This window comes from Argiope bruennichi, chromosome 9, assembly GCF_947563725.1.
Source record: "Argiope bruennichi chromosome 9, qqArgBrue1.1, whole genome shotgun sequence".
In the NCBI taxonomy this organism is placed as follows: Eukaryota; Metazoa; Arthropoda; class Arachnida; order Araneae; family Araneidae; genus Argiope; species Argiope bruennichi.
In genome coordinates this window covers 72,510,385-72,533,317 of record NC_079159.1, presented here as the reverse complement: position 1 = coordinate 72,533,317, position 22,933 = coordinate 72,510,385, and the positions used below count along the sequence as shown (strand labels likewise).

The following is a 22,933-nucleotide window of genomic DNA, read 5'->3' as shown; positions in this document are numbered from 1 at the left end:
ATCTCGAACCCAACTTCAGAATGGTAAAATCGAGTGCAAGTTCAAGAATATAAGTAATGATAGATAAACTGTAAAATGGATACTGTAATATAGCATATTGTTTCGAATAACATTCTAAACTAAGTGCACTCATGATTTTATTTTTACTTAAATGACCAGCTCATATGCAAGTAAGATTAAAAAATATTCATATGTAATCAGTATGTGATTCGTATCTAAATATTTTCTCTAAAAAAACGATTTTATCAACAAAAAAATGCTGATTGAAGCTTGGTTTTCCCTCTATTACAACTTAATCATCAAATTATGTTAACTTTGCATAAACTGTAATTCGTTACATAAATTTTCTTAAGAAAATTAAATACGAAAAACTGAACAGTCCTCGCTGCTAGAACCAACGATTTAATGATTTACAGCCAAAAACGCATCCATGAAATCACTGGGCTGTACTCAAACAATATCAGAATGAGACAATATAAATAAAAATACTATGCCTACAAAAAGTTTTATTAAGTCAGTATAAACCATTAACTAAGAAAATTGAAAATTAAAAAATGATTTAACAAAAATCAAACCTAAAAAAAATATGAAAGTGAGTACACTCATTAAACTGGCACAAGTGAAACTACCTACATGGGTATGTGTTTCTATGTGTTCGGCGGTTTCAATTAAACGTGGAATTCGCGGTTAGCAGTTAGAATATCTTTAAAGTTTAGTTTTCAATACATTTTTTAAAGATAAATATATATATGATGAAAATAAAAGGATGGGTTATTAATTTTAAATATTAAAAGTTTTTTTTTTAATTCTCTAATTATATAATATTATTAGCTAAATAAAATGACACAAATTATGTAATATAAAATTTTTTAGCACTTAAAATACATTATCAAAATGAGTAGAATTTTTTGAATGTCACTCATAAATGTTAAACAATTAACCATTTAACGAACAAATTTATCTAACTTCTTAAAATAAAGAATTTGTTCGGGTGATTTATTGATGTTTTAATCCATCGAGAATATAAAAGAATTCTAAAATATTTGGGTATACTCAAATGATTTCCATCAGATAAATTAATTGTTACTTTATCCTAACAACATATATAAATATCAAAAAATTGCTTCTCTTTGTTTTACCAATTAAACATGTCTTTGTGCACGATGGGTTTAAGAAAGAAATTAGTGACTAAAAATTAGGGACTTTTTTAAAGAATGTTATAACTTAAAGAGATAAAACTTTTACATACAGACTTTTTATTGTTACTGAAAAAATGTAAAACATACTTAAAACTAATAGGATCTTTAATTTTTTTTTTCAACTTCAGGGTTTTATAATGAGAGGATCGTTGCCAAATAAAGCGCGACGCTATCCGCGAAACTGCTCTCCCATTAATTTGACGCAGCGGCTCGAACATAGCAGGGATTTAAAATTAAGATGGATGAAGCAACTGAGGAACTTCCCAGTTTTTGAAAAATTAACCATTTCGCAAATTGCTCCCGAGAATAACAATAAACGGGTAAGAAAATGAGGAGAAAGTAGGATTTTCCTTAGAAATCTTTAATGTAGCAATCTTTCCCTTCCTTCATTAATATAGAATATTTTGTCGGTATATTTCAAAGTTTCAAAAATGCCAATAACTTGCATAAAAGAAGTGATTTATATGATGGGGTAAATTCTCATTAATCGATTTTTTGTATCTTTTCAATTTAATGCAAACATAATTAAAAATTTCTAAGCTAAATATGATTTGATGTGAAAAGTAGGAAATACTTAAATCTAAAACGAATGTAAAAATATTCTGCTTCAAAATCTTGGATTAATTAGAGCAGTAAAAATTTGAGATTCGTTTTGCTATAGGTTGCTATAAAATATAAATTAATCCATAAAATCATATAATATAGGGGTGACTCCTTTGTGGTCTAGCCGTTATTAATAATATCACAGACAATAATAAAGCATTTCACATTATCAACTTTATTTTTATTATCAATTTTATTACAAACAAAGTAATTTATAAAACACAAGAAAAAGATTAAACAGTTTTTAAAACAAACTACTATTAGTAATTCTTAGCAAAAAAGCTAACTTTTTATTTTAATTATTTATTTTTAATCTTGAAATCTATAATTGTAAATCAGAATATATCTTATATATAGTTATGCATCGTTTAATAATTTGTGGAAAACGAAAATTGGAATAAATGATTTGAGCTCCGAATGCTAATTTTTTTTTATAAGATTTATGTTTAGATAATTTTTTTAAAATATGAGAAAGAAAAAAATCTTGGAATATAGAAAATTCTAAGATTCGCAGCACAGCTGAAAATATTGTTAAGTAATGTCACTAAAATAAAGGTACTCTTTTTTATCCTCTATTCCACAGAAAAGTTTTAAAAAAATCAATTTTCAAAATATATCATTTTATTGGGTTGGCAACTAAGTAATTGCGGATTTTTTTAGAAAATCAAAGACAATTTTTTCATGGAACTAAATAACTTTATTCTGTAATGTATAGCCCATTTTGATCAATGACCTTTTGCCATCTTTCAGGCAGCATCATAATCCCACGTTCATAAAACTTCTGGTTTTTATTAGCAAAAAACTGAATCAATTACGATTTGACATCATCATCATTATTGAAATTTTTACCATTCAAGGAGTTTTGTAAAGATCGAAACAAAACGTAATCAGATGGTGTAAGGTCATGACTATATGGTGGATGTGGCAAAACATCCCAACCAAGCTCCAATAATTTTTGCCGAGTGACCAAAGATGTGTGTGGCCTTGCTTTGTCATGATGGAATACAACACCTTTTCGATTTGTCAATTCGGGCCGCTTTTCTTCAACTGCATTGTTTAATTTCGTTAGTTGTTCAATGTAGACATCAGAATTGATCGTTCAGTTGGGTGGTAAGAGTTCAAAGTAGACAATTCCTTTGTAATCCCACCAAGCTGATAACAAAACCTTCTTTTGATGAATATCAGCTTTTGATGTTGTTTGAGTTGGGTTCACCTGGCCTGTTCCACGATCTTTTCCGCTTGATATTGTTGTAAACAACCCATTTTTTATCGCCAGTTATCAGTCGTTTTAAAAATGGATAATTTTCATTACGTTTCTTTAGCAAATCGCAGCTGTTAATGCGTTACGTTAAATGCGTTTCTTTCAATTCGTGAGGAACCCATGTATCGAGTTTTTGAACATAGCCAAGTTGTTTTAAGTGATTTTCAATGCATGTTTGTGATACATGAATCTCTTCTCTGCAATCTCACTTGTTGTACTGTGACGATCCGAATCGATTATTGCTTTGATTAGGTCGTCATCAACTTCAACTGGACGACCAGAGCGTTTTTCATCTTTGAGTGAAAAATCACCAGAAAGAAATTTGGCAAACTCATTTTGACACTGCCGTTCTTTTAAGGCTTCGTCACCATAAACAGCACATAACTTTTTATGAGCTTGCGATGCGTTTTTCCCTTTGCGGAAATAAAAAAGCGAAATATGACGAAAATGTTCCTTTTGATTTTCCAGTTTTCAACGAAAGCCAAACGAAAACTACGCAACCGATCAAAAAACTTTTTTACTGATTGACAGCTGAATTGCCAACTATCAAATAACAAAATGTGTTTTACATTTGTACTACGTCTGCAAACCTAAAAATTCAACTGAAGCCATCTATGAGTGAAATCCGCAATTACTTAGTTGCCAACCCAATATATCATTTATTAAATCTTTTTTTTTATCTTATTTTATTTAACCTTATTTGACTTAAATAATTTTGTATATTTTTATTTGAATATTTCATCTTTCTTTATAACTTGATTGATGATCTAGTCAGATCTGAGAGCATGACTGAGATGTATTCAATTTTCATTGGGGTATGACCGACCATCGATTTACCCATGCAAGAAGACTTTAATTCTTTATTCCAAACTTTTCTTTTTTGATATAAAAGTTATGTTGTTGGGAGGCAAATACCGAGAACAAGTAATATTTAAAACAGTATAAAGTTGTCACAGTTTAAACAATAAAACGTTCAGAGCATAATAAAAGTTTAATCATTTAAATTGACAACTTTATACCGTCAAGAAGTTTTTAATCCTCTACAAAAGAATTAAAAACACATAGGTGGCTTTAATTCTTTTATAGAAGATTTAAAATATCGAGACACACAGGCTTCTTTATCTTTTATTTGATTTTATTTATTTTGTGCACGGCTACTCTAAACTACTGTATTTCAAATGGAAACATCCAACAATCGGAAAAGCTCCGCAATTCAAGTGATTGGTCCTTCACGATAAAATAAACATGTTATTAATGTATTCTTGTATGTTAAAATAATAATAACATGTTACTAAAATAAACATGTTATTAATGTATGTATGTATGTATTCTGTAAATTTTCGATATATTTTCAGTTTATTTCTGCCTGTTTCTAACACATTCATAATACTTTCTGACTATTCAAATTACGGGTGGTAATTTAAAATCGTGTTTTAATTACAATCATAAGATAAATATCAGACATACGGACACTTTATCAGAGAATGAAAGTTCATTACTATTTAAAAATAATAACAGCAAATTTTATACTATTTTTTTGTCTTATATTAAGAAGTAATTAATATTATGTGAGGTTTATTTATTTGGTAAAAACAGAACATACTGATAATAGCGTGTTTTTAAGAATCATTCACTCTTATATTAACATGGACGAGTCCTTTAATTAAAGTTTATGTGTAGCCGATCATCATAACAGCATTTTAATAACATTTCATTCAAGTTGAAATTATTCAAAGAGAAAATTATATTCACAACAGCTATATATTTTTTATTGCAATAAAGTTATATCATTCCAATAGCTATTTGAGATTTACAAATAGTTATTGAAATATTATCCATAAAAATAAAATAAAACACAGCACTAGATAAGTTAATAAAGATACATGAAATTTACAAATTCCAGTAGATGTATAGATAGATAATAATGAAAGACGTGCAAATGAAATAAAACATCGAAACAAACATATTTGGAATGAAATCAAAGAGAGCAGATAAAATAAATAAAATTATATCCGCAAACAATCAAAATGTTCATAATCGAAAAGAAAAAGGAGGAAATGGGTTTTAAATTTTGGAATGCATAGGAAGATGGTTCAAAATTTTTAGTAACATACGATATGTTTTGTGCGCTACAAGATTTTCTGAAGGAAAACATATTTTTTTTAACCCTTTAAAAGGTCATTTTTTTCTAGTCACAATATATTAAAATATTTCTAGGATTGAGATTAGCGTAAGAAAAGTGATTCATTTAACTTATTAATTAAATTAAATTTTATTAATTAGTTAATTTGTTTAATTAATAATTAAGTAAGAAATCAAGACACATCATTTTGGATGACATAAGGAACTGAAGCATCTAAGCTTCTGTTTTATTGAAAAATTTGTCAGATCTAATGCCAATCTATATAACTTCATGCAAAGATTGATTAATTTGGTGGGAAGCATACTTCCCATGGCCCTAGAAAGGGTTAAGGTGAATGAAATTTGTGCTTTTAATCGATTCTTTTAGGGTTTCTCTTGCGGATAATCATTATTTATGAATTTTGCAAGGTGTCAAAATATATCTATCTTGATTGAAATGTTTTTATAATTACTATTATGTCTCTTGTATGTAATAAAAGAATTTATGAAATATTTTTATGATGTCAATAATTTAATTAGCATTTATCATCATCTAAGTTTTATATGTAATTATTTTTCCTGCTTAAATATAAAATTATAATTCAAGTATTATGTGAATGAATATTTATTTTTGAAGGGGATTTATTTTTAAGATTATTTTATTTGATAGATAAATGAGTTTATTAATTAAAACTGTCTGTAATTTTATTTAAATAACTTTTAAAAAGAAAAACGCTTTCATAGTTTAATTTTTTTTAAACATATAATTTTGGCATTAGGAGAAGATACATTTATTTGTCCATATAAAAATGAGTTTCATATTAATTGAAAGTATCTTTAAAATATTTATTTAATTTAACTAATTATGAATAAGTATTCATATTTATAATCAGTTTTCTTCTAAAAATCAAATTATAATCCAAGAATTAGGAGAATAAACATTTAGTTTTGCATGAAAAAAGAAAAACATATTAATTAAAACTGTTTTTAAATTGATTAGAAAAAAAAGCAAAAACTGCTAGCCCAGAATCGAACTCGTATCTCCTGTTTGCTATGCCATGCCTTAACCACTATACTATTCGTGTCTCGATAACTGCAACACATTATTAGTGTATAAGCTATGCAGAAAGTTTGAGAGTCATTTTCTCGAAACTGACTGGGCATTGCGCTTTAATATTTTCGTAAGTGAACATACTAAATGTATACTAGTATTAAACTAAATCTCCTCCCGAAATGAGTTTTCAAGTTCGTGTCCTCCCCTTGTAAGTAAAAAAATCAAAATTTATCTTCGAACACTTGGTTCTAAGCAAAAAATTGAATTTTAATATTCATAATCATCCTATGAAGAGAGTTTATACAATTGCAAGAGTGAAAATATTGACTATAAAAATCTAAAAACACTTGTCTGTCAAATATTTTAAGTACCCCAATAACTAGACAAAATAAAAACATATAAACTACTCTGATGATTCCAACTGTTATAATATATCCACTTAAACGGAAAAGAAAAATAAATACAATTTTTTTTTCTTTAGTACCAGCTAGTAAGTTGCTTTTTCGATAAGTATTGGTATTTGATGCAAATTACTTCAATCAAAAACAATTGATTGAGATTTTCAGATTAAAAACAGCTTGATTATCGCATGCACGATATTATTTCACCTGCAACGAAAGAAATCAGAAAACCGATCGCTACAAATGTGTTTGTTAAGCAATCTTCCCATTTGAACCAGAAGGTCAACGCAGATGCATGGAACAGTTTTCAGAACCGTTTCGTCATTATCAAACATTTCATGTGTTTCAAAAGAACAAAAGTAATTACCGTATTCGAATTTCCCTGTTTGATCTGCCACATTTTCTTTTCAACAATCAGAGGGCTTCAATAATTAGCTGCATCATTTCCATTCTTTGTTTTTTTTTACGTATGGGAAGATTTATTTGACATTGTGAAATACGAAAAATGCATGGAACAGTCGGAAACAAGATGGAAAACTCTGTGACATTGCATAAACGTTATTGAAATGTCCCGTTCAAGATCGTTAGAGTTACTTGTGGATTGAACGACGCAGTTAAAAAAAAGAGACGACAACCGAACATAACAGTAAGTCAACATTTTTTTTCCATGACATATTTTTCATTATTTATGTTGTTCTTCTATGGCAAAACAGCAAGGTAAATTGATTAAATTTTGACCTTGAACAAAATATCGAATACGCGAACTTATTTACAACTTTATAACTTGAATGTAGAATGTAAAAAAAAGGTTCATAATAATAATCAAATAATTCATATTATCGAATAATAATCAGTAAAAAAGCAAATAAATTTATTATAATTTCGAGTTTTGTGAAGTGACTTGATAAGTGAGAAAGTTTGGGAAAATAGATGAAAGCATATTTTCCCTGAATATTTGGAGGTAAATCTTACAAATAAATACAATACTTTACAGAGAAGTTTATATTTGCTGTTAAATTGGAATACTTACTTTTATCATCAATATAAATACACAAAGTCTCGTTCTAAGTTTAACCAAATCCGTAATATTAAAACCATTAGGAATGAGAACCTAATGCTCTAAATCTCATATTTTTTTATTTGTGTCAATAATTGCATTGTCTAAATTTTTATACAGTCCTCTTTCCTATTAGCCATGTTTATGGAAATAGTTTTGACATGCTAAAATTAAAACAAAACAAAGTTTCATAAACGTTTCATTAAGTTTTACATTTCATCGGAATTATGAAGCTTTGAATATCATTATTCGACACTATTTTAACACTTTCTAGGGCCGTGGGAAGTATGCTTCCCACCAAATTTATCAATCTTTGTATGAAATTATGAAGGTTGGCATAAGTTCTGACAAATTTTTTTAGTAAGTCAGAAACTTAGATGCTTCAGTTCTTTATATCAGACAAAATGATGTGTCGTGATTTGTTACTTAATTATTAATTAACCACATTAAATTTATCTAATAAGCTAAATGAATCCCTTTTCTTATTCTAATTTCAAGCCTAAAATATTTTAACATAATATGACTAGAAAAAAATGGCTCTTTAAAGGGTTAAAGCATTTCAGTGATCTGTCGTGGAAAAGTTGCAGACAATTCTTCAAAATGACGGTGCATTGGCCTAAAAAAATTACATTTAACCCTTTACACTCGAGGACACCATTCAAGACAGTGCATCGTTTTAACGTTTTATTTATTTGTTGTTCAAATTTGATTGGTAAAAATACCTACAGAATTGTAAAAAGATGTAGATTAACTTTTCGGGGAAATTCAACTTCAAACAATTATATATATATATATTTATTTTTCAGGACAATAAACAAGCTCTTGTATTAGGTGAATAATTTTGCATCAGATTACTTTTCTGAGTGCAAAGGGTTAAAGCTTCTTAACACGGTTAGTTTTCGCAGTAGAACAGAGAAACATATTCTTTAAATATTAATGCATCAAGAATATTCTACTAAATATGATTAATAGGGCCATTGGATTATCTAAATTCAATTCTTATTTTATCTATAACACTTCAAATTCTTACGAACAAAAATTTTAGAAGAAATTATAATTTCTTATTTAAATTTTATCATATATAGGAAGCAATTCAGCTAATCAAATAAAACTGAATTCATGATATTAAATTTGCATCCCATGTTCCTTAGGAGACTACAAAGAACTTTTTTTTAATATGGTATTGTTCTCGAGAGTTCCTAAACGTTCTGAATCTGTCACTTTAATGACCCTAAAAGATGACAAATTTTTGCTCGCTACAGATTTTAATAGGAGTTATATAACGTAATCACTTGTATTCATTTAGCCAATTCTTGCAATTGTTATATTAGAGGAAACGAATTCTTTCTTGATTTGACTATTGTATTGCTATATTACAGAAAGTCAATTCTTGAGAAGTTCCAATTCTCAGTCTTCTCCATCTCACACCATTATTAAAAAATGCATAATTGCCATTTAAAAAAACAACCACCTTCAACTTTGTTTTTTACCACTTTTTCAAGATTATAATCAGAATATCAAAGTATAGCATTGAGAATAAGAAGTGTTTTCGTTATATTTAAGCAAAAATTATCTGTTTTTAAAAGTATTACTTAGTATGTAAAGAGAGGCAATTAAAAACCGTTTTAAATTTCAACAACAGAATAGCAAAGACATGATAGATAGTTTTTATGTCTTCAAAATAAATAAATAAATACAAGAATAACTGTACAATAAGTAATTGTTTAAAAATGAAAGCTTCATTGATGGAAATAATTATAATTATGTCAAGCAAAAAGTTCATATTGGATTTTTACTTTATATATCATTATGTTGTTGCTTAACAATTGACAAAAATAATTTATAGATCTATTACTTCAGATCATTAAGCTCTTGTATAAAAAGGAAATTATATAAACTTCATGAAATAATTTTCATACTTTGAAATTTAGCATTACATTTGTGACTTAATTCAAATCAGCCTTCTATGCTTCATCAATTTATATGATTTCAAAAGATTTTTTTTATGTTCAATAAACACACGATGTCTTGAAATTTACCGAATTTCATTATTATTACCGAGTAAGAGTTTTAAACATTATTTTTCTATTTGAATGATACATAATTTTTATTTTATCAAAAACTAATAATAATTTGATGAAAACATGTTTTTAAATATTTATTTATATATGTTTCTTTTAAAATTTGCTCTTACATAATATCAATACATTTTTTAAAAAATTCCTTACATTTCTATTTTTTGAAAAGTAAAGTCAAACGGAATATTAAGTATTTCTGAATTTTCCAAATGATAAAGAAAAAAAAATATATTTAGTATTATTTATTGTATATATGATTGCTATGCAAATTTTTTCTATGAATTTGAATTTGTTATTTCGCATTGGAGTATTTTTAAATTGAAAAAGAATGGTGTTCTGCTCAGAATCAATGATTCATATGGATTTTACTAAGCTCGCGGCAGTATTCCTTTTTTGTCCTTAATATTAATTAAAATTTTAGGTTTTTGAGCATAAGTAATTATAGGGCATAGCTAAATTGTTTTTTTTTTTGAAATTCAATTGCTATTCTAGTCAAATTTTTCAATCATAATTCTTAAAGTTTTGCGATACTTTAAGTAAAGGATAAAAATATTATAATTCATGACTAATAATTAATAGAAGTAATTTGCTTCATTTCTTTGTTTTATAGTGGAAAAACATGAAAATATTTTAGAAGAAGCCGAATTCCGTATCAAACTTAAGTTTAGAAGTATTTCGCGGAGAACAATTTTCGAAATGAGAGACAAAATGGTTTGTAATATTTTACGGTTCTTCTACAAAGGAAAAAAATGAATGAAAAAGTCCATCGATTATATTCTTATGAATATTTTATATGAAATATTTATCAATTCTTAAACAAATTACAACGTTTTCATTAAATTAATTTTACTTTTGATCATTTTTGAAAATATTATAGATGTTAGCTTTATAACTATTAACCATTTAACTGTTTTATTTTCTTTACTATCTAATAAAATGACACCTTCTATTTTGGGAATATTTTCTTATTTTGATTCAAATGGAAATCCACTGAATACTTGACTTATCTATGTATACGAAGTAATTTTAATGTTGAATTATAATCGTTATGAATGGTTTATTTTTTGCTTATAACTATCAAAATTCGATAATTTGATACACGTATGGCATACGGGCAAAACAGTGAAGTGGTTAAAAGTTATTTATTCTGTGATAATACCTAAAGATAAAGATGACTCCTCCCGATAAACTCAATATAATTTAGTATCATACAATGAAGTCTTAAATTATTTCGATAATACTTACTTAAATATTAATACATGCAAATTTTAGGCATACGTATAAAATTATCCTTAGCACTTCAATGATTCCGCAACGGGGATATTAGGTTGTTTGCATATTTTAGGCTTAATACACACATAATTCAACTTTTTAATCAAGAAATTGAGACAGACTTTTTCTGAGATCACAATTACTAATTTTTGTTACTAATCATACTATCTGCATTGTACTTTAAAAAATTTAATGAACGAATTCGACCATTATAAGCATATAATTACACTATGGAAAGAAAAAGAGTGTTAAGAGTTAATAATACAATAAAATAAGCCCAATATAAATATCATCAAAAATTAAATAATATAACCATCATAAAATGCCAACAATATCAATAAAATATAATGATTGTGATTGAGAGTATGTGAAATAATATTACTTCAATATATAAAATTGACAAGTTAAAATGCATTTCTGCGATGCTTTTTCAAAAGAAGAATTCAGTTTCAAGGTGCTTGAAAAATTTAATCCACCCCCAAATCTGCATGTTCCATTGTTCTTTGAAAGATTAACAAATATAAAGCTCATCTATCTGTATTATGCAACTGTAATATAATCTTATTTTTTCACGCACATTTTATTTTCTGTTATCAAAAATTTGTATCTAGATAAAATTTAAAATGACAAAACATCGAAATTTGGCGAAGTATTTTAAAAAATTGAAACAATTTTTGATCGTTTTTGTAGTTGCTCAAAACCACTGAAAACCGCAAAATACACAACGTTTTCAAAAACGACGCTTATAGAATAGCTTTAGAATATTGCTTAATGATTTAGTAATCTAAAAATGCATTGTATGTTTTTCAACATTTACAGACAAGAAATTTTCAAAAATATATCTTTTGTAATGTCTGGCGATTCCTTTTTTTTTTCGCTATTTTGCTTCAAATTTCTTAAGATGTCATCCTTTCCTTGTTTGTTTTCTCATTCTTTTGAAACACCATGTTCTTTGTTGCCAAGCTTTATCGCTTCTTAGACCCTTTTTTTGGTAAAAAGCATAAAATCTTCAGTTGGAGCACGTACAAACCTCTTTTAACTCGTACTCAACTTCCTTACAATTTCTGAACCTCGATGCTCTTTTTCTGAAGCATTGAAAAACCGTTTTTACGCTGTCATCTGGAGTGTACTTGGCTTTTTCGTGGGATCTTCTTTCAAACACTTGTTCTCTGACAAGAAGCATCATAAGAAAAGACATGCTATGAATTCTGACTATTTTTATCTCCAGAGACATAGTAAAAGATTTAAGGATCGGGTGGAAGAACAAGAGAGCACGAAGGGATTGGGTTTAGCACAAATTTTTCACAAGCCTTTTTTTTGAAAATTCTTTTATTTAACCTACAAAGATAAATGCTATTAAAATAATGTAGAAATGAATGTTACATTCACGTGATACATCTCTTTGAATTATGCATTGAAAAGAGTTGCAAGCCATTTAAAGAAAAGTATTATTACTAGAATATACGAGTTATTTAGAAAAGAATGAAGATTCTTTTAGGTAGAAAGAAGAAAATGTTTGAAGATTGAAACCATATTTAAAGACTTAAGCAAATGTATTAATCTGAAGGTGTTAAATGGCATTAATGGATAATTTAAACCTTAATAAAGCACTTTAATACTAGTATATATTTGCTTGTTTAATTTTTAATTTTGAAGTTAAGTGAGGAATATTGATAAAGAATCGCATAATTATGAGTTGTCACATGGCAAAAACAACACTTTGAGGATACTTGGCCCATGACCAGATTTAAAGGACATTAATTACGCAAATCTGACGTGTTTTACACAAAATTACAATTTGAACCTTCCCTCTTTGGTCAATAAATCCAAGATTTAGCAAAAAATCACCGCAATATCTTAGTAAAATTAATGGCTTACTTGATATCAAACTAAATGAATTAGACCTGAGGGAACGTTTTCACAGTTATCTCACTTCACACATCTATAGAACACTTTTTTTTATTTTTAAATGTACTAGACTAAAATCTGATTTCACTTTCCAAAACTACAAATTTTTGTAAATGCTACTTGGGTTAATTTCCTTCTTAATATTTAAAGGGTTGAAAAGCTATCAGATTAAGACATGTAGGTTATTTGTAAAGATATGCAGATTATTTTGGTCTGAAAAGAGTGCATTTCTTTGTCATTCAGAGATTTTACAAAGTACCGACAGTTTACGGCTTGAGGAAAACTGTTTCACGAAGAAGAATAAGATGAAAATTTTTTTAAATATTATTTTAAGTTCCATATTTGTACACTATATTTGAACATATCAGATGAATGAAATTTTTTTAAAGAAACTTTTACTTAAAAATTCATAATTTAGTGTAAATCAAAAATAAATAAAAAGGCAAAAAATATATATTCAAATTATCGGTATGAATCTCAATATAGTTAATTATATTATTTTTAGGACATACTATTTAATTTTTCGTAAAAAAATATAGAAAAAAATATATTAAACAATAAATTATCAGGTTAGAGATTATCTTTCAATTAATGTTTGCAAATTATTTTAATGAATTAAGCAATAGGTCGATTGGTTTTCAATACATTATTTTAATATTTTACTAATACAAACAAAGTTTAATAAAAACTGATATTTATAAAAAAAGAAAACGCATAGTTATTTAGAGAAAGTGGAAAATTACATGCTCAATAAAAGATTGTGACAAGTGCGAATATAAAAATTTTAACTGAAGGTTTTCAAATGTCAAAAGAGCTTTGGTATTTCCTTTTATTATTCATTATTTTATAGTACGCATGATATCATGGTAAGGAATACGATTATACTCCATCATACAAAAATGACATTAAATTAGCACCCTGGCTTCTTTTAAATGATATTACTAATTAAAAGAAAGTTTTAACTCCCCATTAAATATTTTTTTTCACATCCTTTAATGAATATAGTTTTGACAACGTTGAAATTTTAAAATATTAAAGTATGAATTTCATAAGTAATTTTTTTTGAAGCTAGGAAATGAACATTGCATTTCATTAAAAAACTTCCTCTGTTTAAATATAGAAAAATCATGATTCTTAATGACAATCACACATTATTCAAACGAATATCTCTACAATAAAGCGTTGTGGAATAAGCAAAATTTGCATATACTAATTGTATAAATAATTATTAGTTTAAATTAGATATTAGAACGTTTTTTTTTTCGTTATCAACAACCGATGTCAGAGCTAACATATTTTTAAAAAGTTCTTGAATGCAGTCAATATATTTAATAGCTTAAGTTTAAAATTACATTTTGGCCCTTTTTAGGAAATTCATTATTTTGGAAATATAGACATTTTAAAAATTAGTTTGGTTTTATTAGTATTGTTCAATCTCATCTCAATTCTTTTAAAAGAAATCTTGTAACTAAAAGAAAGAGATGCAATATTACAAATGAAATTAATCTTGGAAGTAATATTTTAAACATTAAAAACTCAACTAAAATTTTTTTAAAAAGAACCTCTAAGCTATATAGTTTAAGAATATTTTGAAAGCCAAGAAAAAAAAATCTAAGTTTATATTGAAACTGGAAATTCGCAATAAGACTCTTATGCAATTTACAGAAATATTAAAAATTGAATGATGTGATAAATTCTATTCAAATAATTTATTTGAAAATAAAGGAAAAATAATTATACTTTAGAAATAGAACTGAGGATCCCGTTCCTCCCTCCCTCCCCCACACATTCTTTCAATTCCATTATTTTGCATATCAACATTTTTTTTTTTTTCAGTTTAGAATCAATAATCAGAACACAAATTCCTTTAGCGTCTTTGTTCCCCCTCACATTGCTTCAAATCCTCTTAAGGTATTTTTACACAAATGACTTATAATCTTGGAATTTAGGGAAAGTAGATGAAAAATTTAATTTTTGTTGAAAGAAATACAAATATATACTAACTCATCTATTACGATTATTTACTTTTATTTAAAAAATATATATTTAAGATGAAGCTCTAATCTTTTTATTATTATTTTGATTTTATAATGTACGATTCCAGATATAAACAAAGATAAAAAAAAAACTCATATTTGAATAGAAGAATATTTTCCTTTATTTATCCATCAAAATCTCTCCTAGCTGTTCAAGATCCAACCCCAATTTTTTTTTATTGAAAGTCGCTGAAATATATTGTTAATTTCATTGTTAATAGTTTCTAGGCAAACAGTTATCTGCAAACATATAATAATACACGAAAGCACCGAGACTGGCTTTCTGGTAAGACGCAATATTGTCAATGCAGCATAACTGGAAGCAACAAAATCCCAACTGATATACGGTATTAAGGTTTCTCTTGGGGGATTAAGCCTTCCTCTGCAGACATAGATGTCGTCTTAGATTTGTTAAGTTTTCCTTAAATAAAATGAATGTTCAGAGAGAAGGAATATACCTTCCATAAAACATAATAAAACACATGTTTCGGTAAAGCATTTATTGCAATCTGCTTATAAGAATCATATTTATTTGTAATAGCTAGTTCGTTTATGAATAAATAACTCTTAAATAAATGTGATAAATTACATCCAAGGAACCGACTAGAATAAGGAATTGTAAATGATATATTTTATATCCCAATAAGACTTTATATTATCATAGTGGCAAAATTTTAGTATTTTGCGGCTCTAGTCGATGCACATGATGAGGCTATTTCTTTTGATAATTGATTCATTTAACTTCACATTTAAGTACATTTTTGCTTAATAATGATTTATTAGAGATTTATTTCTGTTAATTCTTTTATTTTAGTAACTGTCAAAATGTTTTTATTATTATGTTTCATTTATTTATTTTAGGATTATTTACTTAAGAATAACTAAAATAATTAAAAATTAACCATAATATTTAGTTAATGATTTCCTTGCTTTCAAGTATAAACATTTAATTATTATGGAAAAAATAACAAAAATAATAAAATTCAAACTAATATAATATTTAAAAAAAATTATAGAATATTTACTAATTGCTAACTAAAATTTCATTATGCTATAAAAATGATTACTTATGCTTAAATTAATAATTTTAATAACTCAATCTGTACACATACTGTAATCTTAACATTTTAAAATTAAAAAAAAAATCCATTTCTTACAAACTGATTCATTTAACAAATTGACCGTCAAATACCCAGCATCTGAATCTTCATAAAATGGCCATTATCATAGAAGGAGAAAGCACTAATAATTTTTATATCGCAGACGATCTTAGGACAATTTTCAGAAAACGATTTATTACTTTTCTGCCGATTTTCGAGTAGTAATAGAAGTACGACTTTCTACGTTCGAGTCATTATAAAAATCATTCTTTGGGCCGACTTTCTACGTTCAATCCGGTTGAAGGATCAATAACTAAGTTAGTAACATTATTTAATCGACATCATCGGTCGATTAATAAATTTTCATGTCAGGTGATCAAATTTAATCAAGTGGCCGTAGGCAACTACCTAGTCGGGAAAACGCCATTGAAGATTAATAAATTGGAATTATTTTGAATACTATATTGAGTGACTGGTAAGCGAACAGTAAAAATGATAACATTTTTTAAATTGGTTTTCAAATTAATTTCCAATTAATTTTATGTTTCAATAGCGAGTTCATACAGGATTATTATTAATCATTATTCTTTTGATGGAAAACAGTAACGGTTAATACATTTCTCAAGCTGCGTCGTCAGCCGAAGCGCTAAGAGATTGCCAGTTGACCCAGTCTTTTATTTCGATTCTTTCTGGTTTGTCGTCAGTATGTGAGAGAAAACAAACGCAATTAATGGCTTGTTTAGCCTACGGTGTTGGCATGTCCTCTTCAAAGTAGAATTTCCATTATATTTTTCTTCTGTTTATGGGGATAACAGACATCTTATAGGGACAAGATAAGAAGCACACTATATGTCAGCATAAGAGCTTCCGAGAGTTACTTGTTGTTTCCAGTAGAAAGAATGATCAGGTGAAAGTAGGTTATCAACGAAGGCAAGAAGAAGATGACTAGAAGGCAAGGTAGATGACTAGATCATAAAGAAAATGATGTGAAATATCTAAACTTTAACATATTTTTGTCCAGTTTCCAGAATCAGGTATAATTTTTTGTTCCAGAAACTGTATCTTGTGTATATGTAATCTTTTTATGGGCTACATAATTGATTTCGGTTTTTCGAATTTTTCAGCTCTTTACCGGACTTTTTGTTAAAAATTATAATCATATACAATAATTATATTCACATTCTAATCATATTCATGTACATACAGCCTGAAATATCAAGAACAACTCTTTACACAGATGCCAGGCAAAATAAATGTACTGTTGCTATTTATACAATAATTTATTGCTTAAGTACAATACTTTTAACTCAATACTTCAATCATTGGCTTATTCTTATGATGAAATCTCAAATCTAACTTACTGTGATGGAATAAGAAAAAACAAAAGTGATGTAATAAAAACCTTTACTTATTAAGTACATAAATAATATTAAATATATTTAAGAAATAAACACAGCTTATTATTATTCTATCATGTTTAAAATTATGTTAAAAAACCCTTATTTTGAGTTATTAAAATACTGATTTTTGTGCCTTTAAATTATTAATAGGAGCCATTTGACTAATAATAACTCGAATTCTCCAAAAATGCGTTTTTCATCCTATTAATATTTAGTCACAGCTATTAAACTCTTACTTTTTTCCTGACGGACAGCCATGCTAGGAATATTTAATGCTAATATCATGCGTCAGATATTCTGCTATTGGCGTGGTATAGAATCTTGGGGAATGAGATGACGGCTTAAGTATCATGACATTCTTGAAATCCATCCAGCAATCAGTATGGCATATCACAAGTATTGTGACTCATCATACTGCCTGGGTGGATTCTGAGAAGAGCATGTATTGTTATTCGTATTGCCTGTAAAATATAACTTGGTAGAAGTCATACTGGGTCTTATCACCCCTTCCAAGCATGGTATTTAATTTTCTGATCCACTTATATAAAGTATTTAATGCTTGGTGATTCAATTTTTAAACCATTTAATGAAAAGAAGTACATATTTTAAGCTTTAAAAATATACTTTTTTTCCTTAAGTGGCTTAAAAATTATTAAAAGTATTAATTAAAAATTTAATTAATACTTTGATACAAATAATTTAGTAAATGAATCACTATACTTGAAAGAGTTGATTAAATAAATCAATGTAATGCAGAAGTGTTCTATTATTGTCTTCCAGTACCTTCTTTTACTGAATTTTGAGCTGCAACTTTTTTTTCTTGTTAAGAAATAAAATGTCATTTATTTTCTGAGTACATTCAAACTAACCGTAGATTTTTAATAGCATTTGTTCCTTTTTAAAGAACTTTGAAATTTTTAACGAATTAGTCAATATCTGAAAAATAAGAGGCATATCTTCAACATAGTTCAAACATACTTTCTAAATAGGGCGTTAAATTGCTGACAAAACAATGAATGCGTGATATATGAATATTCAAAATTGAAAAAGGTTTTCCCATTCATTCATTCAAAAGATGAATTTTCATTTCGTATTCACGTAGTATGGTTCATTTCAATTCCATTACTCAATTTCATTAAGATGGTTTTAGTTTACACTTTTTTGTGTAACAACAGTTATATTCAAATTATCGAAAAGGAAAATGATCCAAAGCATTTTTAAAATAATTTTAGTCTGTGAAGTGTTAAGCAAAGAAATCAAAGAAGAGTTAACATTGCATCAATTAGAAGAAATGCAGATTTACTATATGCTTATGCCTTCTTCTAGGTGAAAATTATTATACGACTTGTTTGTTAAAACTATAAATATTTATTATCGTCAAAATGGAGTAGAAAGAAAAAGACTTCATTAGTTTAGTGAAGAGTTATGAGGTAATTCCTTTCTCCAAGATTGTCTTATCTCCGAGAAACCCACATTCAACTTTATTATCGTTTTCTCCATGTCACCAAGTAGAACCAGCCATCTGAACTTCTCACCCCTTTTTTTTATTGAAGTCTTCAACCTTTCTAATCTTCTACTGGCGAGAATAACATCCTCTAATGAGGAGTTTGAGAGAACCCTGCCTACCAATTTCTGAGCCGAAAACTTTGGTTTACTGCATTACCGGGACAATGACAAGTTATTAGGAGCTGGAACGTGACAGATGGTAGAAAAAAACGAATAAAGAGTTGTCTCTTCATTCCATTTTTTAAGACAATAGTTGGTAGTAGATAGATCTGTAATGGGTTTATGGAAATAAGTCTGATAAAATATATAAGGCAAGAAAAAAATTGTTTTCCCCTTTTAGAATAACTGATGTTATTCAGTTTGGACATTGATTTAGTCTTTTGTTGATACTTTCCAGAAAATCAAGAAAAGAATTCTCAAATGCCATCATAAAATTTTCAAGCAGTTTTTACGAGATTTTTTCCCTGAAAAAATTTCTTTCATTAGGTTTTGTTTAACAGTCAGTTTTATTAGTTTTTGCACATCATTGACATTATATTCAATATACTCAATAGCAGGAAACATAATAAGAATCAAAAGTTAGCCCATCATTTTCAAAGTTTAATTTTTCTACAGATTGAAAAAAATTTTATACTTAATAAGTGTCTAAAATCATAATAAGCAACCAAAGATATTATTTTTTATCAACTAAGGATAATTTGGAAAAATGACTTTCTTTTGGTAAGTAAAAATATTATAAAACAAACATCAGAAAAGGAAATTTCGTTGCCATCGATCATTATAAATCTGAGAACGAGATCGATCATAACACTTTAGAATAGAATAAAGTAAAAAAAAGTCACAAATAAATGTACTATGAAAATGAGAAGATACTAGAAATCAATTAAAAATGCTAAGATCATTACTTAATTAAAACTAAGACACTAAATAGATTTCGTTCATATGTGTTCTTGAAAAATTTATAATTATGATAAATATAATAGTTTTTTTTTCCAAATATTTTGTTCAATAATTGAGGTATTATTTTGATTTTTTTAATAGCAATAAAAGTAAAATTGTGTCTGTGTCTTATGCTCTTAAAAGCTTTTGAACCCTTTTAATTTGGCACAGATACTATATGGAAAATGATGATATGCTCTTAAAAAAATATAATGATTTGCAGTGCGAACATTTAACATTTCCTTTAATGTTAAGCAGTGCATAAAACAGAGGCTCGGATACTCCAGCAACAATTTCAGAATATAATTAGTAAACTTCAAGAAGAGTTAAAATCGTAATATAACTTAGTTATACTAAAGTTGGAAGGAACTATTGGAACTCCAATACATAACTTCTCCCAATAATATTCCTAAAACTCGACCTTTCTAATTACAAGAGAAATGCTCTACATGTTCCTATCCTAGGATCTTCTCTTTTCATGTTAGCTACAAAGTTGTTTGCGCATAAAGCGACCGATTGAGACACCATTAAGGTGGAATCACAGTGCAGGTTAAATACCCCTGAACTGGATTTTTCATCATAAAAACTGGACTCTAACTTTCAAAACGAGATTCATTCTTTGCAACAATAACACAATCCTTGACCCAGCATGTCATCAGGTGTCAATGAACAAAGGCGTTGTCCTCTTTCCAAACTGGATGGAACCAAAGAAAAAAAAAGATTGTTTTTGAATAAGAAGGACATCAAGTCAAGGATTCCTATAGTAAATCAATTCTCTTACAGCTTTGTCAAAATTTTCTTTTTCTTCATTCTTAATGCTATTTACAGCCTTTGAAAATAGAATTCATTTATGAGAAATATTTATATATAAATATTTTCATACTAAAATTTTGGAAGGAAGTGGAATATTTTTAATGTATGTTAAAAATAAACAAAATAGGTATGAAGGCGTAAAAATAATTCGAAAAAGTTTTAAAAACTGATAATGATAGTTTAAATGTTGCAGAAAATGTTTAGATTCAATTTTGATTTTCTATTCAAGTGTAATTTTAACAACTTTTTTAAGTACTTGACCGAAACCCACTCATGTTTAAAGTTATAGTTATCTTAAACTTACAATTTAAAATTAAATAATTCATAGATACTATAATTCGATACTTAAAGATAAAAGAAATTAAATGGAATCCATTATTATTTCAAGTGTTCGAGGGTTTCTTATTTTAATCAACATATTCCTAAACAAAAGATTTTTTTTTATTTCAGTGAACGAATATTAAGTAAACTAGCACTGCATTTCAAGATCATTACATGATTATGCAGAATATCAAGCTAATTTTTGGTACGGTCACATGATTCCATGATTTAAAAAAAATTGTTTTCCTATTCAGAAATTTTATTTTCAAAATTTATCGCGTATTAATCGTCTCCGACACCAACTGGTTCGTTTTGGAATGAATACTAGCTGTGTTTGATAATATAAAATTCTTTTATAAATAATTTGATATTCATTGTTTTTTCGTCAAAATAGTTTTACATTTCAAATAGCACTATTTTATTTTTTTGATGATTCTTCTGATTGATGATCTTTGATCTTTTTATGATTCTTCTTTGTGAGATCGACTCATGAAATCATAACTTATCGTATCATTACTTATTATTGATAATTATTTATTTAATTGTAACTTATTAATAATCGTAACTTATTATCGATCGTAATTTATTACAATCATGCATTATCTGATTAATATCCAGTCAGATTTTGCCTGATGCGGTACTACATCTTCACTTTTTTATTCTAAATACAGTATGTATTTATACGTTTTGCATTCCCGCTATTTATTTTATAAAAAATACAATTAGCAAAATGACACCACAAATTTTCCTTAAAAAACGTTGATTTTCAAGGCATGATTTCTAACTAAAATATATATAGGAACAACTCTGAAATCTCGGGGATCCAGTGGAAAATGTGTAAGAGAGTTTATGATCAAAGTTAATCTGACATTAATTTTTCTAAGTTTCTAACCATGATTTCTTCCCTACGGACCCTTTTAAAATACGTGGTTAAATATTTGATGAAACAATGAAACTCATTTGAATATAACTTCAAAAATGAAAAGTTACTACGAATTTTGCATCAAACTTTTTTTTTTTAAATGTATTAAAATTAGAAGGAAATTATACGAAAATGAAATTTATATCATTGAAAAGATAATTTTTAAAGTTTCAAAATGTTGCAAAAATTATTTGTGTACAATAATATTTTCTGAAATCTTTGTGGGAAATTGTAAAAATTTTGCTTAGTTTATAAGTAATTAAAATTCTAATAGAAATTTCAAAAAAAAAAAAAATCGTTCAGACATTTTCACTTTCCAAATTATATTTGTACCTAATTTGGTAAGCTCTAGGTTTGCCCCGTAGAGCTCTTTAAGCACACAGATAATGATTTTTCTTTAGTTTAATTGTTATTAGCATACGATAAGTACCTAAAATGTAGTTTCTAGGAAGAACAAAGCGATGGAAAGGTTTAAAAATTATATAGCGCAATTCTTATGAATGTATGATTAGGAGCAAGCTAATATCTGATGCAAGATTCTCAATATCAGTGTAAATATAGCTGGAAACTATACTTATTCTAACAATGTTATTTTAAGCAATCAGGTACGGAAAATATATATTGAATGTGCAATCTCCAAATGTTCTCTTTTATTCAAATATTTCTTTTCATTTGCTATATGTCTATTTTAAATCTTAAATTACTTCATTCTATCTTCTCCATAACAACATATTCATAGTTTTCAAGCATGTTTTAATCTAAAGTTTGTTAAATCTCAGCAAAGTTTTTAAGCATGTCAAATCTCAGTTTAGTGGAGATTCCCATGTTTAATACAGAATCAATATCTTTCATAATCTCCTGCCGAGCTGACAGCCAACATAATTTTAAATGAAATGTTTAATTAATTAGCATGCAATAATGCAAATCTAAGGAAGTCAGAAT

The 22,933-nt window shown here is 27.2% G+C and overlaps 1 protein-coding gene across 3 annotated transcripts in view; it reads right to left on the bottom strand.

Moving 5' to 3' along the window:
- LOC129985242 (oxysterol-binding protein-related protein 2-like) overlaps positions 1-22,933 on the bottom strand; it is a 213,299-nt gene that overhangs the window by 58,239 nt on the left and 132,127 nt on the right. The window contains exon 1 of one of the 3 annotated variants that reach the window (XM_056095201.1): positions 7,007-7,075. The exons of the other annotated variants lie outside the window; for them this stretch is intronic. Coding sequence (XP_055951176.1) covers positions 7,007-7,039 — 33 coding nt within the window. The 5' untranslated portion in view covers positions 7,040-7,075. Of the gene's footprint in view, positions 1-7,006; positions 7,076-22,933 lie in introns of those variants that run through there. 3 annotated transcript variants of the gene reach the window in all.